General features: G+C 39.1%; 1 protein-coding gene across 2 annotated transcripts in view; it reads right to left on the bottom strand.

The window, feature by feature from the left end:
* LOC124409701 (microtubule-associated protein futsch-like) overlaps positions 1–24351 on the bottom strand; it is a 44719-nt gene that overhangs the window by 10715 nt on the left and 9653 nt on the right. Inside the window, exons 1-5 of one of the 2 annotated variants that reach the window (XM_046887485.1) lie at positions 13334–13621; positions 3115–3609; positions 1828–1990; positions 613–753; positions 131–255 (exon numbers count right to left, since the gene is read on the bottom strand). In XM_046887485.1, the coding sequence (XP_046743441.1) occupies positions 131–255; positions 613–753; positions 1828–1990; positions 3115–3517 (832 nt within the window). In that variant the 5' untranslated portion in view covers positions 3518–3609; positions 13334–13621. Of the gene's footprint in view, positions 1–130; positions 256–612; positions 754–1827; positions 1991–3114; positions 3610–13333; positions 13622–24351 lie in introns of those variants that run through there. The other variant, XM_046887484.1, reaches the window with a different exon arrangement.

Raw genomic sequence — 24351 nt, 5'->3', positions numbered from 1 at the left:
AACGAACTTCCGAAATACATTGACTTTCACGAAAAGTCACGCACGCGCAGAATACATTTGCATGTACAAATAAATACTTGCAACGCTTGACAAACTCAATAACGAACATTAATTCGAATGTTATACGTACTTGCGGCCAATATTGCAATAATAATAGCAATGGCTAGAACCAAGAGACCGCATCCCCAGCAAGCTATTCGTCTCCAATACGAACTTCGAGACCTTTTGTCCTTAGTGACGTACAATTTTTCTCCTCTGTAACATAAAAAATTTAGAAGTGAACGTTTGACAATCGATAAAGTAGTGGAACGTTTTTTTTTTTTCTATCTGTACGGAAATACTGAAATGAAGCAATTTGTACAGCAGCAATCGTACGATCATAATCATCTGCGACCAGCCACGTAGTTATAAGAAGCACCTATATAGTAAAAATTAATGTTTTCTATAAACTAAGGAGTCTATAGTATAATCTAAAACCTAAACATGGATATAATATAAGTAAATCTTTAGTGCGATGTCTGAATCCCCATAACATGTTTTGCTCCCCAAGCTGTTAGTGTCTTGACGTGCCCACGCGATTCCATCCTCCAACTCCGTGAAACCCCTGAGTACCTGAGGGCATTCCGCCAGTGGGAATAGTCGACCAGTCCAGCAGTTGGGTCTCTCAGGCTAAGTCCTTCGCGCCCCAGTCCTGGGCCCAAATCGAAACGAACTCCAGCCACAGTCGTTTCAACTTCAGCATCAGGACTTCTGCTATGTTCAGGACCAAAAAATTCGTTCTAACTAATTTCAGCACTAAGCTAGCTACCTATCACAACTCTATATACGCTCTAATGTACGCCATATTCTGCAATAGATAATTTTAATACCGCTGAGCAAGCATCACGGCGAGTCATTTGCTAATGGGATCAGAAAGGGTAAATTTTATATTAATGGAAGCCATAGACCGTTTTTCACCCATTTCATTCGATTTTCATGATGTACGATGTTCTCGTGGAGCTCGCGCATTATTTAATTTCTGTCAAACTGCTTATGCGCTAGTCAAAACTCTATTTATTTTATATATGGTTGATTATTTTGGCGAAACGAATATGTTGACAGTTGAGGGAGGATGGAATGTGCATTTTTATCATATTGAAGAAAGCCGATTTAGGTCTTACGCAATTAGAGTAGCGATCAGACATGGCAACGTGAACTTTGATTTTTCAAGTCAAGTTACGTATTCTTGAGTCACAGAACAACTGCAGAAAGAACTCAGACGATATACTTTCGCCGGTGAAAATAGTTTTGACGAAATAAAATCCTTCTAAACTACGAGTGAAGATATGAAACTGGCGTTAGCGAAATTTTGTTTAATCTAATTTTTTGCGACAGATTTTGCATAGAGCGAATTTTAAAAAAGCATATGTTTATTTTTAAGTGCATAACATTAATATATACAGTGGTTTTACTAATGAGTGAGAACCTGAACAAAAAATGGACATATTGATTATGATCAGTGTACGATTTTCAACGACTAAAGAACGATATACGTGTTTGATGTATTGAAAATAAATAGACGCTAATGTATTTTCAAATGAGGAATAATAAAAGAATTTGGTATTTGTATTTATTTGTTACAGACAAAATTTTTTCTCTGAAATTTAGTTTGATTAATATAGGTTTCAACATTTCAATTTCTATTTTACAGTAATTTTCCTCGTGCAATTTTTTTCTACGAAGGATTAACAATCCAAAACTCGCAGCATAATTAGGTGAAGAAATATTTATACGCGTATCGATATGAATAGTTGAGTCTGAAAATTAAAAATTAATAATTCATGTTACCTGATGTACTTTCTGTGCTCGTTTACAGGCACGAAGTATTCTTCGTAAGGATCTGCGGGTACCTCGCAAGCTTCCTGTCCTTTACTTTGTGCATTAGCACCGCTGTAAGGCCTCATAGACACCAATTCCAAGTTAACAGCTTCGACTTGTTCCTTCTTTCCATCTAAAAATATCACCACAGGTTGAGTCAATGTTCCAGTTACTAGATCAAATTATGCAAAAAAATGATTTCTGCATCATTTTTTGCACTTGTTATAACTAACTTTCATACAACATCAAGAGAAATACTTCGATCAAATTCATTGCCAATTTTTTTCTTTGCATTCCATTATCAGCTACCTATATATACTCTACTTCGATCGATTGGCGTGACGTGTGACTATGCGCATATCTACTATACAATTAAATTGCGATGAAAGTCTGTCAAGGACATTTCGCATGTTCTTAAAGTGATCAACATGTCTCAACACGTTTCTATATAACATAGTATTTTCAAAAAATTAGTCACAACGATTACGTTAATCGCGGTTTAATACATATATCTCGAATTTCAGCAAAAACTCCAAGATCAAGCGATTCATCAGTGGCGATGATGGACATCCAAATACGTAAACACGGCATGAATAAGAATATCTCCGAATTAAATTGCCTTCTAGGCCTAAACTTTTACGACTGTTGGGTACGTTAAACACCTCGAAGAAATGATTCTTTAACCGTGATCACATTTAAATGTCAACCTATGTTCTCGAATGTAAAACATAAAGTGTAACCGGCATATGTGAATGGTTGGTTTTACACTCTGTCTAAAGAAAAAGGAGACAAGAGTTATGGAAAAAGAGCGAGCGTCACATTGTTTAAACAGCTTCTTGTATTCATTCTAATTATGATTTGCTAGGTCCAAACAACGTTCCAATAATGAAATCGAACTCTTACAAGTAGGCTTTGTATATTTGTCAATCCGTGAAAGATACCTTCTGGCGAAAAGTTCAAGGTTTGCTGACGCGTGACGTCTAACATGATATCCCTCGATTTCCAGACTCACTTAAGTATCCGGACCAACTATACTCATTGAAAATACTCATGGATCGAGTGAAAAGCGATTTCATGTAATTTTGACGGAACTCATCTCTGATATGAAGTGATTTCAAACGATTTTAACCAATTTCAAGTGATTTCGAGTGACTTTGAAGTGACTACTTTCCAAATTGGTTTGCGATTTCAACAAGTGAGTAAGTACCCGTTCGTATGAAGACACCCCCAACACCCCCTTACATAACGAAAACATACCATTGCTCTGTATGCTGGCAGCACTCGTGTTGAGAAAACTGGCGTCGTTGTTGTTCCCGTTGCCATGAACACCGTTGGACTTTGTGGCACTCGGCAATTTCTCTTGGTTATCGGCGGGCAATTCTATCCTTGTCTCAGTCTTGTACTGTGGTTCCGGACTCGTTCTAACCGGTTCAACGTAATGCTGCGACACGAAGGACTGTTGATGGCCGTTTTCGACCTTCTGACTCGCTGCTGCTGAAGACGCCTCGTCGATCGGCGTCCTGTAATCGCTTTCCACGGTTATCTGACTGTTCTGCAAGCTCTCCGTGTGGCTGTTCTCCAACGTCGAGTTCGAATTGTCCGAGCCGTGATGCCCTTCGTCGTTTGAAAACGCCGGGTTGTCCGTTCCTCCGTCTGACATTTTTCACGGATTTTGCCCTTCCTTTTTATACCTAAGTCCAGAGTCCAGACCGGTGAGATCTTTTCCCTCTTTCCTCTGTCATGCGGTCTTTTCTGAAACAGGATGTTGGAACAGCGCGTTTAGTTTCGCAGTGCAAATCGAAAAAATTTTTTTTAAAAGAATTTTTTTTATCACGATCTGCTCTACTACTTCTATACAACCTTGACGCTTCGTTGCTGGAGAGTTATAATATTCGCAATTTCAATTACTCCGACGATCATTTTGGATATTCAGGAAAACTCAGTAATTTCATCGAAAAATGGTAACTTCGTCATTTCTATATACCTAGCGTTTGACTCTATAATGTGAAACGAGTTCCCGGAAGTTAATATCTATATTTTCGTCACTCGGAATTTCCGTTTGCCTATAGCGATGATATTTTTTTTGAGAATAATTACAACATGAATAAATCGGTATTTCTACTTATCATTTTTTCAATTTAATACATAATTATACCTTCTTATTTACTATAGAATAATTTATTCAATCTTTCGAAGGCAGAGATTGCAGGGAGAGGATAGGAGGAATGAAAACAGCAAAAATAGAACCGGACGCACGCCAATAAAACTATAGCAACATTATTCATGGACAAAAAATGATTCTATCTTAGACGGACAATTAGCACGTACTTACGAAATTCATACGTAATTATATCGATAAGACGAAATATTCAAGGAACAAGCAAAAGTGTCAGAGTTGATTGCAGTTGAATTGTACTCAATCCATCATATACTATATATACTTCAAACATTTTCAGATCACTACTTCCGAGACTCAAAGTATGAAGATATTCGTGTCCTCTCAAGCACACAGATGTAAATGTCAACAGAAGTATAAAACACCATATAATAATTAATACGGTACTATATCTGTAGGTACTGTAGTGGATAAATTGCGTATTCAAAAACCGATGACAGGATAGTGAAATTTTCCGTTCTATAATCATTGGATCGATAAAAATAGCCGATCCAGCATCACCGTATCATCCCATTACACCGCTCGCAGACGGTTATTTTGTATTCTAAATATTACTTCTTCCTGGCAATTTTTCTCCCCTTAGGTTGTACTTCGCAGCCGATAAACCGGGGCTCCAGACCAGCAAAACGGACGGTAGGTGGAAGTAAAAAAGACGAAAAAAGGCTGAAAAAACGAATTCACGCAAGCAAACTCGGCGCGGCGCGAGTCTCGAAACGCCGCGGCAAGCTTAAGCGGTACTAAAACCGGCTGACCCTGAGACAACGACCACAAAGGACTGATTCACCAGGGTTCTGGCGGGCCCCTCTTGGTCTCAACTCGGGACTAGGTTCATATTATTACGAAGCGCAATTTAGGCCCCGATTTTCTAACTCCGGACCATCGAATCCGCTCTTTTTTTCGCCACAGCCTCAACTTTCGCGATTTCCATGAGTTCCAGAAAATCGTCCCCGCAATAAAACGATCCAGTACCTCTTCGGGAATATGATTCTTCCATCTCTCATCCTGGCATTTTTTACTCCAGGACAATTCCTCTGCGTGCTAGCTTGACAAAGGTCAGGGTGTAGCGTGCCGTTGCATCGATCATGATAAAACGATCCTATACCGTGCGGTGAAATTATCGAGAGTTTGCGATGCTGCTATACTCGTACCTGCTCGGTTATCCTTATTGTTAGGTACTCGGGCCGGGCATTGAGAGGAGGGAAAAATTCATGCAGCAAGGAGCAACGCTTCGTTGCCCGTGAATCGCCTATATTGTATACCTGGAGTCGTTGCCTCTTGCGGGGATTGTTTGAGTTTGGACAATTACGTATCCGGCTCATGTTATATACACGTGTAAATAGTTTGACTTGCTTCGACGAGTCAAGAATCAATTATCTTTAGATTATTGTTTACCAGCAGCCCGTCACGGCTTCGCCGGCATCCTAATTTAATATATTGAAATGAGAATTCTGTTCGGATTAAGTGATTTTGCTTACAGTCAAGAATTGTTTTGATCAACTTTGATAATATCTGACCTATCTTTACCCAACTCAACTTCTTACCTGTGAGACTTTAGTCAGCGTTCGCATAAGTCTTGATCCTGGATCGAATTGGCTTGGAAATATCGTTATAGCCCAAAAATTATTAATATGGTTGTAAAGAAATGTAGCCTAAAATTTGGCCAAAGGTTGTAGCTATCCACAGAAAAAAAATAATCAACATCGGTTCGGCAGTTTTGAAGTTACAAGCGAACGTACGTCGGAATGACGTTAACTCTGAGTCTTATAATATATGTAAAAATATCACGAGATAGCTGTTAATATTAAAAAATTTATCAAATTCTCGCATTCGTAAGCTTTGAAGATTTTCCTGAAAATTCAAGAACACAGAAATGCTAGAAAAGATTGTAAACTCGAACCTGAATATCGAATTGTCATTTCAAAATACCTTAAAATCAAGGTTAAAAGTTTAATAGATTTCGTTAATTTAACTTCACGGTGGCTTGTACTGATTAGGAAAAACTAGTTTTGACGATTATACCAAACACTTTTTGTCGTCACATTAGTATCGATAAATGTTCAATTTTTCCAGATTGCACTGACATCGATTTTGATTTAAAAAAAAACAGCAATGTCAAATTGACCATCGACAACATTGTAATAAATCGCTTTCATCCTTAAAAGTCTTGCATCATTTATCTATGATTATTGCTTCACGCTTGCGGACGTTGTACGTTACAACCAGTGTGCAGGAAATTTTTTTGCTTTGATATTCTATCTTTCACTCAATATCGTTAAGAAAAACGTGAAGGTCAAGGTCAATGTGTGACACTTTTGAAGAATTTGGGTTTTTCTGCAACTAATCTGCGCGCGTATATTGAGCAAAAAGAAAAGAAAGAATTTTTATTCGATAACTTCACTGTACGGTATGATTAAAACTTGAAAGATCTAACGTTGTCACAAATATAAGATTTTCAAGGAAAACGATCACCAGAGATGTTTAATTCAACAATTTTGATGGAGATTTTGTTTACAGAGATTTTACCGACGAGTTTTTTTTTTTTTTTTTTTATATTCTTGTTTGGATTGGGAATCATGTATGCCGGTTTTTCAATTAGTGGAATCTTGCAGCGTTGAAGTAGGTGGAACTTTCGAGTTATTTAGAATATTAGAATATTTCGTTACGCAAACGAGTTTGAATTACAGAGATTCTTCAAAATCAATTCCGGTCAGCGTGGCTATTAGAGCTTGGAGATATCATCTAAATCCGAAAGTATTCGCAAAAGATATACGAATGGTTATGATAATATACACTGCAGATTCCAATCGTACAAATACGTCATTAATTATACACATATTCATGTATAAGTTTGAATTTGAAGATGACGTCACATCGATACTATAATCATACGAGTTTGTTGATTAAACAATTTATTTTTCGGGTACTGAAAGTCGATTTCTCTCTACCACTTTACTAAATTCGTAACTTTGGTCAATATTTCTTTATGCCTGAGTGCGCAGATCTTACATATTTTGTAATTGATCTCAAAAAGAAAAAGATTATAAGGCAATAAAATTTTTAAAAGTAGGAAGATACATTCTTCGCCCTGTCTCTTATTGAACTGAAAATAAAAATAACATTACTCAATAGAAAAGTTGGTTTTATTTTATTTTTTCGTCGCGTCGCACAGTTAACAATTAATGTAATGAAAGTTCGACATTTTTCTAACGAAGAAACATGTTTTTAGTTTTTCGATTTGGCATATCCTTCACTTCAGGATCTGACCCGATTTTGATAAATGACATTGCTGAAACGGATGCGAAGGGGAATAGTTTTAGTCTTTTCAATTCATGTCAAATAAGAATAATAATGTAAATAACTAATGGGAAACGACTAAAATACGTAAATTGTACGAATGTATTACCATGCAGATTATGTGGGCGAATCGGTAACACACACATCGCAAATTTATTGCTAGGAATGTATTTCGCGATGGTCGGCTGCATGCATTATAGAAAACCTGAATGACGAGTAAAAATCGCCAAATCGAGTGCTTTTAAAATCGATTCTTCGTCCTTGAGGTGTAATATTATACGCTGAGAGAACGTGTGGTGGTTGTTATCCGGTACTCGGTCGGTTATATAACGTTGTATGCCTAACTTATCGGTAATATGAGCATCAAGCGTCCAAGAGTATAATATGCTGAGTATACAGAGACGTGTGAGTGTGAGTGTGTAATGTACGCAAAAACCGGCGTCTTTACACTTTCATCGGTACCCTTACGTATCCTGATACTTTATTCTTAATATAGCAAGCCAATATGAGAAATTATCGTATTCGCCGCTACTTCTGTCACGCTGCACATTATATAAATTATATTTATATCGGGGTGATAAGATAGTTTGATTGGTATGAGATTCTTTGCTTTACATATGTTATACATATCGACGGAGATTGATTCTGTTGATTTTCAAAATTTTTAAACCCATCAAAAGATTTCTACCTCAGGAGAAATTTCTAATCATGGAGGTTTTTTTTTTTTATCGCATACAGTTTTCAAGAAGTATCAAAGCTTGCGTGCTAAAAACTCCGGGAACTTAAATGATATCGAAAAAATCAGGGGCAACCTCCATAATGTGGTTTGCAAAAATCCCGCACGGATTAGGAATAGAATATGTTGACGTCTGCTTATAATTTGATAAAATTCACTCGATACTGATATCTAGCAATCAAAGTGGAATAGGTATGTTAAGAATTTGTAAATCCAACACTCCCTCTTATCCGTGAGAAAATCTATTCTCATTTCAAACTCGAACTTGTGTGACAATTTGCAAAATTCACATAAGACAACGTACACTTACACACAACAAAGAATTTCCAGTAACTGCAGTTAACAAGTCATTGTTACACATACTTTGTAATCTGCATATGTCGTCAGTATCACTTATGGGATCACTTGCTACCAGTACAAAATCATCATCTGGACTAGAACAGGGGCTGTTAGTCTCTGGACTAGATCTAGGACTGCCACCTTCTGCAGTATAATATATACAATACAAATATTACGTGATTGCATAACACACATCCGCTTATGGAATACTATAACCATGCCACATCATGGCTGAATTAAATACCTACAGTGACAAGGATCACTCCTGGTGCTGGGTGTGAGAGATATTGTGCGGATGGAAGGATAATGCTTGAACAACGCGATTATAACTGACAGATGGGCTCAAGTTATAACTCGCTGGTATTGCGTAGTGTTATTTCTCTGTGCATGTTACCGTATATGTATACTCGAATGACCTATGGAGCTGGCAAATGTGGGGGAGCATCTTCACGGTTTTAAGAATGTATGGTAGATATTATACCTATATTTTGTACAAGAAGCCGTCCTTACGCCGGTTGCTCGGTGCTGCTTACCCGACCGGATTACCTAAGTTACTTTCTAGACATTCCGCGCGAGACGATATTACCTCCACGGATTATATTCACAGGTATTGGTAATCGCACACTTGTAAACCTACTGCACAGTGTAGCTCAACTGCATGGATGCCGTATATTCAACGTGATTGAAATTTTGCACGATCCGAATGGGCTGTAATTCGAATTTTCAAGTCGTGCACTGCAGTTAGCTTCTTTTTTTTTTAAATAGGAGAACATTTCCAAACAACTTTATAGTATAGCAATCATATTTTCAGAGTTGAAATATTCTATTTTAGGTTTTCTGTTTTGAGTATTTCAACCCCCAAATTGTCGATTTTGTTGTAGAATAATGACGAAGATATTGCTCTCGTTCCAATTTCTTACAGAATTTTATTGGAACGAAAAAAAGGTATAAAAGAAAACTATCTCTCCAAAATATATAAAATGCTGTACAGCTATAAGAGTAACAATTGAAAGTTAAAAATCAGTCTATTATTACTGAAAGTAAAAATTTTTGCTTTGTAGAAACAACTTGTTTACGAATATTTTTGTCACTGGAGAATCTCACCCAGACAATTGTTTACTAAAAACATTTCGTAAGAACGCGATGAGACAACATACTGCGGTGGAAAAATTAGAGTAAAGAGGCTACTAAAAACTGAGTATTCTCATAATTCACAATTATAAGATAAAGTAATAGATCATTAAGTAGATCTTTAAGAATCTTGCGTTTAAAAGAGTGTCAATGCGAAGCATACTTATATAAAATGAAAGTTAAAAGAGAAGCGCTTATGTTTCAAGGGCTTTTTTGCACAAAAAAATATAGCAATTATTGTACATCCAAGTGGAATTGATGCAGTAATTTTCATTCCTATAACGCGTACAACTTAATAGCCATAACAGGTAGGTATAATATATACATTTGCGGTATGATTTACACGTGCATTATACACGCAAGAAAAAAAAAGAACTATATAATTATGTGCAATAATTATAGATATATTTTAATCACGATTCTTCTGGTTCGACAAGAATTTTTATATAAAAAAAAAAAAAAAAAAAAAAAAAAAAAACACGGACATATTGTGCAACTATTTTAATTCTCTTTTCATTTCAGTCCTGCAAGTTGGAACAATAATAACGAAATTCGGTGCGAGGACGTGGCCGCCAGGCGCCACGGCTAATCAATATGTATATGTGTATAATGTCTGTGTATCACCGTGCATGTACAATTTGTGTAGACGTTGTATATGTAGAAATATTTCAACAACCAGCTGTCTATCGGTCACCTTCGACTTCCTATACCAAAATCTAAAACAGCCCAATCGCTGCAATAATATGGTGGAAGGGGAGTTGTGACATTTTAAAGATTTCCGTGACCGGTTTCTTTCGGCTCTGTAAACAAAATAGTTGTGCAGCCATGCACGTCCAGCGCAAGTGAGTATGTAGGTATTGCCATACACCCACACACGACCGTTTCTATGGATATAAATGCGTTATATACCTACGTAGGTATTGTAATTCACCAGGGAATGTGGCATATAATGTGCGGTCCGATAAGCGAGAAGAGAAGAATGCCGCTTATGCGGACGTTGAAATCACCGCGTACCGCCAGTGGGGAAAATAAATAAAATACGTGTCATCGAGGAGGAATACTTATCCTGGCCAGTCCTGATGTCTCCCCGATGCATATATGCATGCTAGAGCCACGCGATATACGTGTCTCAGACGAGGTGTGATCATGCCTATGAGATATGCATCTTATAATGGGGAAAAGACGCGATGAGCGTTCAATTTCAAACGTGGTATAATATCCAAGGTACCTGCAGTAGGTCCAAGGGATATACCTACGAGGGTATATCTAACGTGAGATGAATTATTAATAAAAATCGCCCCTTCTAATCATTCGAACAATGCGGTTTAAGGCACACTATACCTATAGCAGGTAGGTATAAGGTATATATAGGCGTGCACGCAGTCTATATATCCATCGAGTATGTCATGCGGTTACATACCTACACAGACACACATTAACCACCGACGAAATATATATGGTATAACGTACATTAATGAAACATTCAAGAACAGGGTGCGCCTACAGCTGCGACAGTCTCGGCTTATGCGTCACCTCGGGTTAAAAAAGCGAATTCCTATTATCGAAGGAAATGATTCGCATAAAAACGACCTATGTCCTTGTCTATTAGGTATTCTTATACCCGCATACTATTTATATATTTATATTATAGATTTATAGAGGTATAAGCTCCCTTTCTCCGGCTACGAGGCAATGCAGAATTGCTGCAGGGCGTGTCACCGTTTCTCGAATGTGCTGCATATAGATGCAAAGAATATGTATTTTATTACACATCTTCCCCACATTTATATGTTTATATATATATTTTCAATTCGCAGCTTTTATTAGGTGTAATATTTTACGGCCCATTGTATAAAAAGCTTGATATAAAAGTTTTTATACTATCTTAGTTTTCAGTTTACTATGTTTGTTCAATTATAAATAAGTCCTTTACGAGAATTTATTATTACACCAACATCAAATTATCGCCATAGTTGAAAAATAATCAAAAAGAATAGCAACGTGTATCTACTAGATTTTTCGGTTATACCTACAAAACTGATTTTTATTTTAAACCTAGAACAATATTTGTCGTGTTAATGATAATAAATTAAAGTATTTCTGTACTGTACAGTAGCTGTAAATAGGAAAAAAAACTCCGATATTTGAACAAAAATGATTGACGTTTTTCTGCCAACCCTCAAAATAACAACCCTAACATTATCGTTCAAAAATCGTAAACCTCCGGTCGTCTATCAAATGTAACTGGCATTTAGAATAACTACAACGTGTTCCTATAATAATAGGACAATTTGATCTGCGGACTGTAGACCTATTATTAATGTATTTTCCGTTAACGAGCGTGCAGCCAATAATTGTGCAGACTCGCGGAGCAGCATATACCTACATAATTTTGCAACATGATGAGTTGAGGGAAATATAAATAATCTGGTTACTATTCCGAGCGCGTCTGGTGAAACTGACGACGATAATTAACTGACCATTACAAACTGAAAACGGGTAATTCACCGCGTGCGGTTTTTCTTGCGGCCGGCGTTGTTCCTTCTTCATTAATATTGTATATAGTGTCATTCGGAATAGATCGAATGGCACGTGCTCAGCACCGGAGAAGAGCATCCGCGTCTCGATCATTACGCATTTTATTATCGTTTTATCCCATGCGTCACAATAAATTCAATTCATTGGGTATACCCGCAGAGAAAATCTCTGCATCACTTGTCAGAACTGTTGTTCTTCTTATTTGAATTCTATTATTTTCTTTTTCTTCTCATTCCTTGTGATATCATAAATAGAGATCGTAGTCGACTCTTGTCGTGCGATTCGCTTGCGTTTTGAAATATTCAACATTTAGCCGGGTTTTGTACGTCTAATTAATACATCTTCCCATCACGTCGAACACTTTCGAAATTGTTATTTCAATATTGCCGGAATCGTAAGTTTATTATTCAAAGACAGGTACGTGCCCTAAAGCGAAGCAACCGGCTGTGTCAATGAAAACTTTTCCAATCGGTATAATTACCTGACAATTCGACGACTCGCTTTACCGGCGTCACGGACGGTCGACGAAATCAAAATTGTACCTTATAATTGATTTTGATGCTCCCTTCATCCGCAAGCCAGAAAATAATGTTTGCATTTTTTTAATCCCTAAGGAATGGTTTGAAAAAATATTGTCTCTAGAATTGTGGCTTGTTATTCGAATGAACGAAAAAATTTTCAGCAGTTATAGATATCAAACAAAGTTTTGTTATTTCATTTAATTTATCGACATAAATTAACCATCGAAATATCGATGCTTGGAATAGTGTTGATTTATAAAGATGAGTTTTTGACGAGCGACACTTAAAAAATTTTTTCTTTATTTTTCTTTTTCATTCCAAGCTGTTACGTACTGTTTTACAGACTATAATCTAACTTCGAATGATATACGATGCTAATTTTTCTTTCAACAGTTTCATATTTGTGATTGGAAAACCAATCAACTTAGAAACATAGCATTGACGATCTTTTTGAACAGGATACTTTCTAAAATAACATCTGTTTTCAGGATAAAGAAAAAACTGGCATCATTAAAATACTTTTTGTCAAAAATTCCTATCTCATGGAACAAAAACATTTCAACTAAGAAGACTTTAGTGATAACTATCTAACGATAAGTCAAACTGAATGTACTTTAAATGTAGCCGCAAATAATAAACACAAGTTGTAATTAGAGTTCAACTTCGCGTGCGCATCGGCCTAAAATCCTTTTTTTTTTCTGCTCGTCGTAATTTCGCAATGTAATAAAAAACAGGACTAACCTCGTTCCTAAATTAATACCGGCTCGAGTTGGCGTTATATACTGCACGTGGAGAATGTCGGCTGCAGCCTTTCACCGTACATTTGTTTTTCCCAATTATCAATTAGCGGTCGGCCGCAATGCGATGTCTTTTCGAAGCGCTCGAACAACCGTCTCTGAGCGATTCCGAGCGAACATTCGCAGTTGAAAGCTGCGGAAACGTCCTTGGCCATTTCGTCCTTGCGGAACCGCAGGATCATCTCTCGCTGATCAAAATGCACGGCTCATTCGGAGCTGCGTCGCACATATCAAAATTAATCGGCAAGGATCGGCTGATATTCATATAGGTGATGGTCAAAAAGCATATAATGGCCGCAAGGCGGCTTATCATTTTTTGTTTGGCTTTTATATTTTGAGCTTCCATTGTAAATGGACTCCAAAACTAGTCTTGGTATTCCATTGTCTGTAAAAACTCTTTGAAAGGTGATGCAGAGCGATTTTGCATCTGCTTTCCGGCTAAAATAGTTAACATTATATCGGAATACCTTGGTAATTATGTCTTTTCTGATTAACTTTACCTCAGTGAAGCTCGAAAAAAAAAAGAAAAAAAGTCACTTTTAATACGATTTCAATTTCAGGTAAAAATATGCTTAACGAAATTCGCTAAAACATAAATTCGGTGATTATTAAAGAATAAAAGTTTGAACAAATCCTGACAATTCTGTAATATATATTATTTTTGCTTAAAATTCTTGAGGTATCTTAAACCTCGCTTTTTCGACTTTTGGCCACATTTTAAAATAATACGGACCAGATTATGGGATTTCTGAACAATCGTCGTCGTGGCCATTCATTCAACTTTTCGGCCTCCACCATCGAAACCAGGGGCAGCCGAGACTCGGGTTCGACATCACGCCGGATCGGTTTGATTAGAAAGTGGGACAGCCAGTCGAACTGCAGTAGCAGCTCGTGCCACAGCCCCCGGGGTTCCAGACTTACATAAAGCCCTGCGCACGGACTTGCAAAGTCTCGGCTGTCGCCGGGTTCGCTCGAGGTGCGCACAGGCGAGCAAACGCTAGCGAATTAGGTTCTTGCGCAGCGCTGGACCAGCAGCCGCGGGCTCTGCGCGTGCGCACGGCGCTGCGCATGTCGGCAAATCGCATTATGGCCAACACCTACGTGTCGCGCAAGCCTCGTTTGCCCACACACTCGTTTATTCCAGGTACTTACATCGGTATACTCGTATAGCACGAGCCGGTGACATTCCTCATTCGAATACCGCGGTAATTCTCCTAGGGCTAGACATAAACTGACGCTGCCTGTACTGCCTCCAGTAATCCTGTGGATTTTGCTCTATGCAAAATATACTCACTAATAGACTCGGGGTGTCGGGCGTCAGAGAATTTCTAGGTAACCGGAAAATGTTGAGAAATTTAACTACGTAGGTACTCTGCATAAATCAGAGAGCTAATGGCGGTGAATTCCTGGACAGTTTCTTGGAATTTTTACGATTGCTTTCCTCATTACGCCTTTAAGGCAAATATTATGAATTAAATTTGTATAAAGCTTATACGTATAGACAAATCTATGTGTATAAACTGAATTCGAGCTTTTATGATGTCATGAAAAATTTTTAATCTTGCCAATAACCGAAAAATAAAACTAATTCACCGTGTTCAATGCTTTTATTCTTAAATTGAACTGACGGTTGGGTACGATTGGTTTCATAGTAATACCTACATATGCCTATTATGATGTATTTTTTTTCAATTAAGAATGACTAATTTTCATTGGAATGTTAAGTAATTGAGATTGGGAAAAATTAAATGAAATTTGAGCAAGGTTCACTAAATCAAGTTGCAATCAAGGCGTATAATTTTATGAATATGCAAGAAAATAGTAAATACCCTTACCAAAGCTGAGGAATTTCATAGAATTTGATATGTCATAGACTATAGATACTCTGTGATGCTGATAATGAGTCTTGCTGCAGTGGGTATGAAGCGGTATATGAAGAAATGACGGAGGAAAGAGTTCCCGTTTAGCCCGAACAAAAACACACTTTCGTTTCGCACGAAGTTCAAATTAGTACAACGCGTTAACGTAACGAAACGTAATTGCGAAAAAAACCATTGTTTTATAATTTGAGGATTACATTGAAAGAGTTATTAGTTTCCATAATATGAATACGTTTGCTTTAGTATATATGTATAGGTATACATGGCTTATTAAATTTCAGTAAATTCTACAGCTGCGAAATATTTATTTTCGGTAAAAAGATTTTAGGTAAAAATTCGCGTTACGGATATCAATTTCATTTTCTTTTTTTTTTTACGGATTGCAATGAGTGAAGTGGCATATAAAATCATATATTTTGGCATCTTGGAATCATTTTAATGTCTTCTTCGAGGGTATTCGATTCGTGATTTTTGTTCTTTTTTAATTGCTTCGTTACGTCCTAACTTAAGCATCGTTGTTCCGCACGTATATGAAAAAAAGCAAAGCGAGTGCAGATGAAAATGTAATACTCTTCGTAATTTCCAGGAAGACTTTTGAGGACAAGAATTTTGTCAATAGCCTAGCTAATATCGTCCGGATATTTTACTGTGCACAACAGCGTTATGTCAATGAGTTTTTTTCTTCGTGTTTTTACTAATTACGTATTTCAGACACCAAATAACTGTAATTAAACAATTATCACGGGCTGTTATTTATTTTCTTCGTATTAACCTACATAACGCGTCAGTCTGAACAGTATTTAGTTGCATTCAATTGCATAATACAGGGCAGTCCGTGTAAATGCGCTTTTGACGCGATCCTTATCATTAAGTGAACCTGCCTTGAAGGACTCGTTTGTATAAATTGGCGCAATTCCTGGTCAACTGGCTGCTGTGCCGACATGTAAGTTGGTAGTTAAGGTGAGTTATTGTTATTTATCTCAATAATGAATGTCGTGCTACTGCAGTAATGATCTGCTTGCAAATTATCATATTTACACTTAACGCGGATATTTTTCTCTCCGTCCGATGAAAATCGGTTAAAAACCGACAACCGATGAAGATTAAACGACGACGGCCTTGAAACGGCGAATGGCGTAGAATATAAAAAGGAACCAAACACGATCATCGTAATTTCCGAAGAATTTTGTGGCCTCTGTGTCCCAACGAATTTTGATACCTACAACATTAAACCGCTCACGCTGCGTTTCGCATTGCAAAAGGACCTCGTCCCGCGTCTTGAATCATTATTAGCTCACCGCGCGATCTCTAATGTATTCCGAACACAACTGTATAACCGACATTAATCAATCAAACGGATCGAAGAATTGCGAAACAAATTTTTTGTAAAACGGCTGTACCGCCGCCACAGAGAACTGATCGGAACGTTAATTGTTACGTCAACTTGAGTATTATAGATCGACGTATGTAGATCACCGAATTATGAATCGCTTTCCCCAATCCGAAAACTGTGAGAGTGTATTGGAAGCGCAGGTGGGCAGGTGGATACATTATAATAATGCCAAGATTTTTATTTTCATTCGATTTGAATTACAGGCGTGCCACGTGCCGCGGTAAAAAATTTTGCTCGACTTTCTGATGCGTGTCTGAAAACTGACAGGAAGGAAAGAAGAGAGTGAATAAATCACGCGAATACTATTATTAAGGAGAAAAAATAATGGTGTATGAATTAAAAAGACTATGCGTGTGAGTGAGTGAGTTCCACGTGTTTTTCATCGACGGCGAGTCGCGGAACACTCGAGATCCAGAGATCACGTAACCCTGAATAATATGGCAAATCCAGTTTTCGCATGAGATATATTTTCAAACGGTACTGCGTTTCCTGCATCATGTATATATATATATATATATATAATATGTATACACAGGTATATATCCGAAGCTCTTTATACTGCAGCCTTACGTCAGTTCAGTGCTTGCAGTGTGTCGACTTGGCGGAATAATTACAAGCTTCGCCATAACCACCGATGGTGCCGGACTAAATAATTCCAGCAAAAAGTGGATCTCGATCCTTTCACCTTTTTGTCGCGGCGACTTAATCGGCCGACGCCGGCTTCTCGGTCTCCTTCATTGGATTGCATTCCCCTACGTTACTTAGCCACGATTCCGAGTATGCAGCTCCATAGTGCGCCTAGATGCACCTCCGTTTCCGTTCCACACGAAGCCTCGAATACTCGTGCTTGATGAGGGACAAAGAAGCTGAGGCTGAGGCTGATGCTCATGGCTTATGGTTAGTATTCATCCCGCCGTTTCGTCAGCCTCTCCGTAGCCTCGTTGACTTAGCCCAACGTACACTGATGATGATAATGCTCTTGCACAGCTCTCTGGATAAGCTAAACGACAGCTAGACGTGGCCAACTTCAAGTCGTGGAACTATTCGAGAGGACTAAGACAAAATATAGAATTGGTGGAGGTGTAATTATGCTTTCTCAGGCCAACGAGAAAAGGGGAACAACGTCGAAAGCTTCAGCTTCGAGGAAGACCGTTTCGTTTACCGATTGCTGCAGTTGAGTTCAATGGTTATCCATGAGAACATTTCAGTTTTCTTGATATATTTGGTAATACTCGCTAAATGTACCTCTTGTGGCTTCTTTTCTATAAACAAGGTTTACTTACTTTGGAAAACTCAAAAGTGATTGCCGACAGACTCAAAATGATTCCAAGTGTTCATTGACGTGGGCCTACGTGAATACGAGTTCGTTTAGAAAGTTGTTTGACTCCGAATGATTCCAACTGTTCAATAATGCGAGTTCACATGATTGCGAGTTCATTTGAGAAGCTATTTGATTTCAGTGATGCTTCCAAAAATGGACGATCGATGCTCTATGCAAAAGAAAGCACCAATTGCACCGTTACTGAATAAACATTTCCTCCATTTGTCAGAGCTAATTCATACCAATGAATCCCATCGTGGTATGCCAGTGCACTAAGACTTGAAACAAGCTACCGAGTCGCCAAGGCACGAAGCTACCGAAGCAGCGCGAAACGAAAGGAAAGTGGTTACCATAGAACGAACGACCTTGCCGCAATGAAGCTGTCCGGATTAGTTGCCGAGCTAGAATTGTACCCAGTGCTAGGCGAGCGGCACGTTTACAAGGGTTTACGTGTTAATCCAAGGATGTGTCACAGGACGAGAAGGTAAGAGAGGACCGATTTTGGTTTCGTTCATTGCGGCCCATGAGGATAAGCGGAAGCCGTCGAGGTCTCCAGGAATCGACGCGTCACGTACGACATTGCAAATGGGCATCGGGACATGGAAACACCGGAAATCTCGGTTAGTGGATGAGGAGATGAATGGCGATGCGCCGTTGGTCGTTGGATGATTTTTAATAGCGTCCTTCACGCTGCGGAGCAGCGTGCAAATGTGTTCGATTCGCACAGTTGAGGAATTGCAATCGTGTGACGATGATGATCGTGATGATGATGCACGTATTGCGACGGTGTGACCTTGCTGAAAATTAATAATGACTACTGGGTAATGTGTATGATTAATTAACCGACGACGTAACTCGGATGTAAGGCAGGCAGTACAATTGCGTGGGCGAGTAATTACCCGAAATTCTTAATGCGGGTGGACGTTAATTATTTCACCATCATCTTGCTCGCCCCGCTTTGTTCGATGGCCTTGAGCTGATGAGCTTCTCATTACAGGGGTTACAAAATCCATGTCCATTCCAAAGACATTCTTAATCACTTGTAAAGCGACAATTCTCAGGCATTTGAGAGAAACGAAGAAGAAAAATTGTTACCCAGGCGTTCTCTTTGGCGATTGAAAGAACAATATTTTCCTTGGATCGCGCAGACGATATTTTCAGATTTATTTTCACCGTTTCAGACACCTCTAATTTCAGTATAAGACTGACAATTGGAGAAAAATTTGAGGAACAGTTCAAAAATGAATCAAAACGAAAAATATCCCAAGGTATCCCAAAATTTATCATGAAGTATCGAAAAGCTTTCTGTTCCTGGTTGGTTGAAAAACTATTCAACCTTAGGAGATAAAAATTAAAAAATACGTTCGAATAATTTTTTTAGATGCTTTCAACTTGTATATGTTGAAAATATTTCGGGAACAAACTTTCCGAATTTATAATGACATTGCTGTCTCACCAACCTTTAAGACAATGCAGACAAAAAGTATGTGGTTACTTACAACTAGAGTCTCGATTCGTGAATTAATTCTCAGTACAAAGAATGTTCTCTAAACAACTCTCCCGATCAACAAACCGTTCCAAATGGTCTAGTCTATAAAAACATTGATCTCCAAATAACGTAACAAAACTGAACAGTTCACGCAACAAAGTCCGCTTATTCAGTTCCCAAGTAATGCCACTGCAGGAACAGGTTGAAACCATAAAACTCAGTTGTATAGTGTTAAGTGTTAGCGCCTGACGTGGCACAAAAGTGTATCTAAAACGCAACATCCGAGTCCTATTACCCCTTCAGTCTGGCCATAAGCTGATTAGATATGGCAAGTCGCCTTAAAGCTGGTCGTAATGTTGAAAAGGTCGAGTGAACACTACATCTTCAAGTTCCGACACGAAAAGCAGATGCAAAACGGAAAACGGCTGATCTGCAGAGGGCGACTTTGCATTTCAAACTATTCGCCTTCCGGGAAGCGAAATTGTATGTATACACCTAATATACGGCAGTCGTAAAACGGACCCGTTTGCCATGAGACTTGGGCCTGCAGACTCGGATGTGCGCTGGCCTGGGACGAGTTCGCGTTATGCTTTATGACACATCGGAGATTCAGGAAATAGCTGGCATCCGTCCATGGACGAGCGATGCCGCGTACACGTGTATTCGACGAGTGTTGTTTGTACGCAAGGGGCCTGCAGGCCGCCTGCACCTTTACTTTCATGGGACCCAGCCCACCGCCTCACGTCCTGACGATAGTAACCATATGGCTTCGTGCCAGGGGTTACTGAGAAGGCAGGGTGTACCTGCTTTCTGCTTTCCGTTTCTTATTCCTCCGTCTACGGCCTGTGGAATGGTAAACGGGCCCGAGACTTGGGGGGTCCTTTTACGTGTCCTGCAGGGACAATTCCTTCTGTAACCACTCGACGACTAGACTTTGCCTGCAGTCTTGTTGAAATGAAAAACAGAGTAGACTTGACCAACCGCCACATTCATATCGTATTATGCGAAGTTATCACCACAAATCGTTAACAACGATTACTCTAATTTTCTAACAATAATTAGTCTACCAAATACTAAAAACTCCGGTTGTACAAGTCACGATTAATCGAGTGACAAAAAGTTAAAAGTCGCGTTCATGAACACCACGCTTTACGGAGGTGGCCTGCTACAAGTGGTACTGCAGTGACCAAAGATGGTGCACCCAACTATCGCCAACGGGTGAAAACTTTCCGTTCCTTATGCAGTTTCGCATTTCGCGTCACGTGCACTGTATATATCGCGCCCACTCACGATCGGTGCAAACGCAGACGTGCATACCTGTTTCATGCTGCTCGAATCGCAGGTGTTCAAACCGTTCGATGAATAGTGGCGAACAGTCGCATCGTTCATTACACTCCCAAGTTCCTGGGCTCCTTTCACAGATTTGTCACAGCTGGCTCTGATCAAGATAGTTCGCAATTCAGACACCGAGGTAATTGTTGTTGTCGCAGTCAATGTTGATAGGATTATGTAGTCGAGGACGTTTTGGCAACGCTTCGTTTCCGCTAATGGGATGTTGGGATTCAACTGCTTCTGGCGCTCCAGCGCGGTATTTTCCAAGGAACCATTACCGATCCGTTCGGGAAATGGAACGCAAATGGGAGACGTTGAATTGCTCGGTATGACCACAGTAAAACAATGTGCAAATTCTTGCGGCTTCTCGGACACGACGATCCCTGATCCGATCTCAGTCTGGCGTATGCAGCGTGCTCGAACGAGCTTGAGAAGCCTTTTATTTTACCGCATGCATACCCCGATCGATGGCGGCCATCTGGACTCTCGATAAGCCGCAATGGTCAACACGATCTGATCGGACGTTGGCAGCAAGTGAAAGTGTCGCTTGATCGCTTTGCAAGTATAAACTCCGCCGTTCCGATTTCTGCGTACACGCTGCGGTTTATTACTCATACTCTGAGCAACGGCATAGACTGACAATTCTATTCTACCTGTTCGGTAAAACCTTAACACGTAGGTATAAAGAACGCGGCGAGTCTGGGCTTGGCGATTTAATTCACATTCGGTTTATTGTTCTATACCGCATAGTTTCAGTTACTCTCATGCCAAGGTGACCAGATTATTATTCTCAAAAAGTTGATTTTCAAGTCCGTTAATAGCAGTGCGGGTATTCAAATTTGGGAAGATCTAGTTTGGCTTTCGTTTGCAAGATTCTGTTTTCATCTCTCGCTCTTTCAGAATCCAAATCTTGGATGATTTCTGAGTATAATAACTTTATAGGACTGTACGTATTTAGCCGATTCTTAATACAATTGTGCGAACTGTTCTTGTACAATCCTCGAGGTTGATGCAAGTAAAATATCGATCGATAATAAAAGCGCGAAACAAATACGTTAGAAGTATAATTATATATACAGGTATATCGTTGACCGCAGTGGATGGCAATCAATGCAATGCCTATGAAGCTGAACGGCAATTGATACACGCTCGTCTATTTGTGAATAAATCGACACTTCCATTTCTGTTACATAATACCAGATTTAACAGAATTGATTATAGCATGTACGCGATTTCCGGTGCTGATTTGACACACTGTCCAAGATCTGTAATGCATAGATAGATGAAGCCCAAACGGTTTATCACGCTCAATTCAATATCGTCAATTGGTTCGAGTTGTCGGTGAATAACTTTCTTCCGGGAGTAAAATACGGCAGTTGAGGAAGAAATATAAGACTTTTCCTGGTCTTACTCGATGTCAATTTGCATTAAGCTAGGTTAAAATTGAATCCAACAGCAAGCGAAGTGGAACGTTATGTATCTTAAACTAGAGAATTCGAACACCTTTTTTTCATCCAGCATTATAATGGTACGTTAAAATTATTCCCACAAAACGCGTCATCTCGCTTCGGGACCCGTGTCAACGGCGTAGTTTAACAGTATAGAAAATTGTCTAAACTCGAGAAACCGGTCGTGAAATCATGAGGCACGCATATCAAACATGCGGGTTTACACTCGTACAGTATAAATGTAGACAATAAAGGCGTGCAGAGATACGCGATAAAAAACAAATGTGTAGTAGTGTTGGATGCAGATGTCTCCTATAGTCGACGAGACTAGTTCTTTTTTTTATCTCTAAATTCCTCGTAAAGCGTATCGTCAATTGTGTTGAAAAAGCGTGATAATGCAAACGAAATATTGGTTGTATTATTAATTATACAGGTTTGTATGCATTTCATAAAATAAAAAACAGGATGGTACGTGTCGGGATTTCACAGGTTGAATGAATTTCTGAAAAACAATATGTACATTCATCAACCGCTACGAGTATTCGTCAGTTTTGGGCATTCGGTAAAAATAGGGTGCGTCATTCATGTGGCAAGGGGCTTCGGGGAAATGATTATATGAATGAATCGGCTGGACCGTCTGGATAAAAAGTTTGAGAAAGAGAAGCAACCGATACAAAAAACTCCAGGGATATTGTTAGCGCGAATGAATGATGGAAGGATGAACAATTTGAGGAAAAAAAATTTTTGAACTCTGGTGTTTTTGATCTGATTCTCTGTGAGATTTTTTTCGATTTCCCTAAAGTTTGATTCAAACGGGTTCGAATTTACACAGTAGACCAGAGCCTTTGAGCCTGGAATTTATTTACACCGTTCCTCGAGGACCGGATCCGCCTCTGTAACCTCGCCTTCATTAATCTCGCAGGATCATATCGAGTCAAGAAAAGTCCGTGGCCATCGGCCCTCGGTGTTGAGTGACACTCGTACAAATTACATCATGGCTTGTTCGGCAATCAGAACGGCATCTTCGAATAATCCAGGCCATCATTCTTTCGGCGTTTGAAAAAAAGCGAGTGCCGATAGTGATCGTTGGACATAAGAAAAAATCGGTTTACTTTTTAAGGAATACGATATGACTGTCCAGTATACGTATATATATATATATAATCTCCGGAAAAAACTCGCCTCTCAACATCATCACTACCTACATAAGTTTAACGAATCCGTGTCAATTTTCGTGAAATATTCCGAGAGGCTGAAAACAGTTATTATTTATGATCGTTGTCGAAACGGTAATTCCTCGACGTGCTGTGCCGGAGAAATCGCTCCTTAAACCGATTATTATACATACACTCGTGGACCATTCACTTACATATTATACTCGCCCGGTCTTCGCCTTTCATCGATCTTTTATCCAGATCAGACGTATACGTACAGTCCAGTTGATCGTACCCGGATTTTTCTTTAACGATCTCGCGATTGTGCGTGTAGATCGATCTGAAAATAATCATTCTACATAACGCACAAGTCGGGTGTGAGGAATGGGATCAAGGCCAAGTCTCGTCTAATCTAAGCTCCAAGGCGGTCCAAAAGGTTCGAACAGTCACGACAAAGTTGACTCGTGTAACGTTATTCACGGTATATAAGTCTAGACGTCACAGATCGCGAGGCTATTAATACACCGTATGATGTACGCAAATTAGCGTTTACCGAAGCACGTATATACCGGGAAGAAAAAAAAAAACCTGTACATCGGTACGATCGGTACGCGGCGTAAGCCGATTGATCGGAGCTAATGCACGCTTCATTGGTTGGAAAATTGATTGGCGCGTAATTTTTTATTGCAAAGAAACGCGAAGCGAAGCCGAGTGTGTAATAAAAGCAAAATGGCGGGTATGTAGCGTCGATTCCCGTACATCGGCCCCATGTCTTAACGGTGACGTAACAAGCATCTAACTGTCCACTGTCCATTTTAAGGTACCACAAATCCTGCCGGTATTTTCTGCGTTTCCGTTTAATACACGCGTGTTATTTTTCAATCCAGATTTATTCCCAGGAATTACCTTGTACGTCGTGGGCAGCGTAATGGTTCACATTTTTCC

Source organism: Diprion similis, chromosome 8 (assembly GCF_021155765.1).
Source record: "Diprion similis isolate iyDipSimi1 chromosome 8, iyDipSimi1.1, whole genome shotgun sequence".
NCBI lineage: Eukaryota > Metazoa > Arthropoda > Insecta > Hymenoptera > Diprionidae > Diprion > Diprion similis.
Note: the sequence above shows the minus strand (reverse complement) of the source record. Positions and strands in the feature narration are given on the sequence as shown.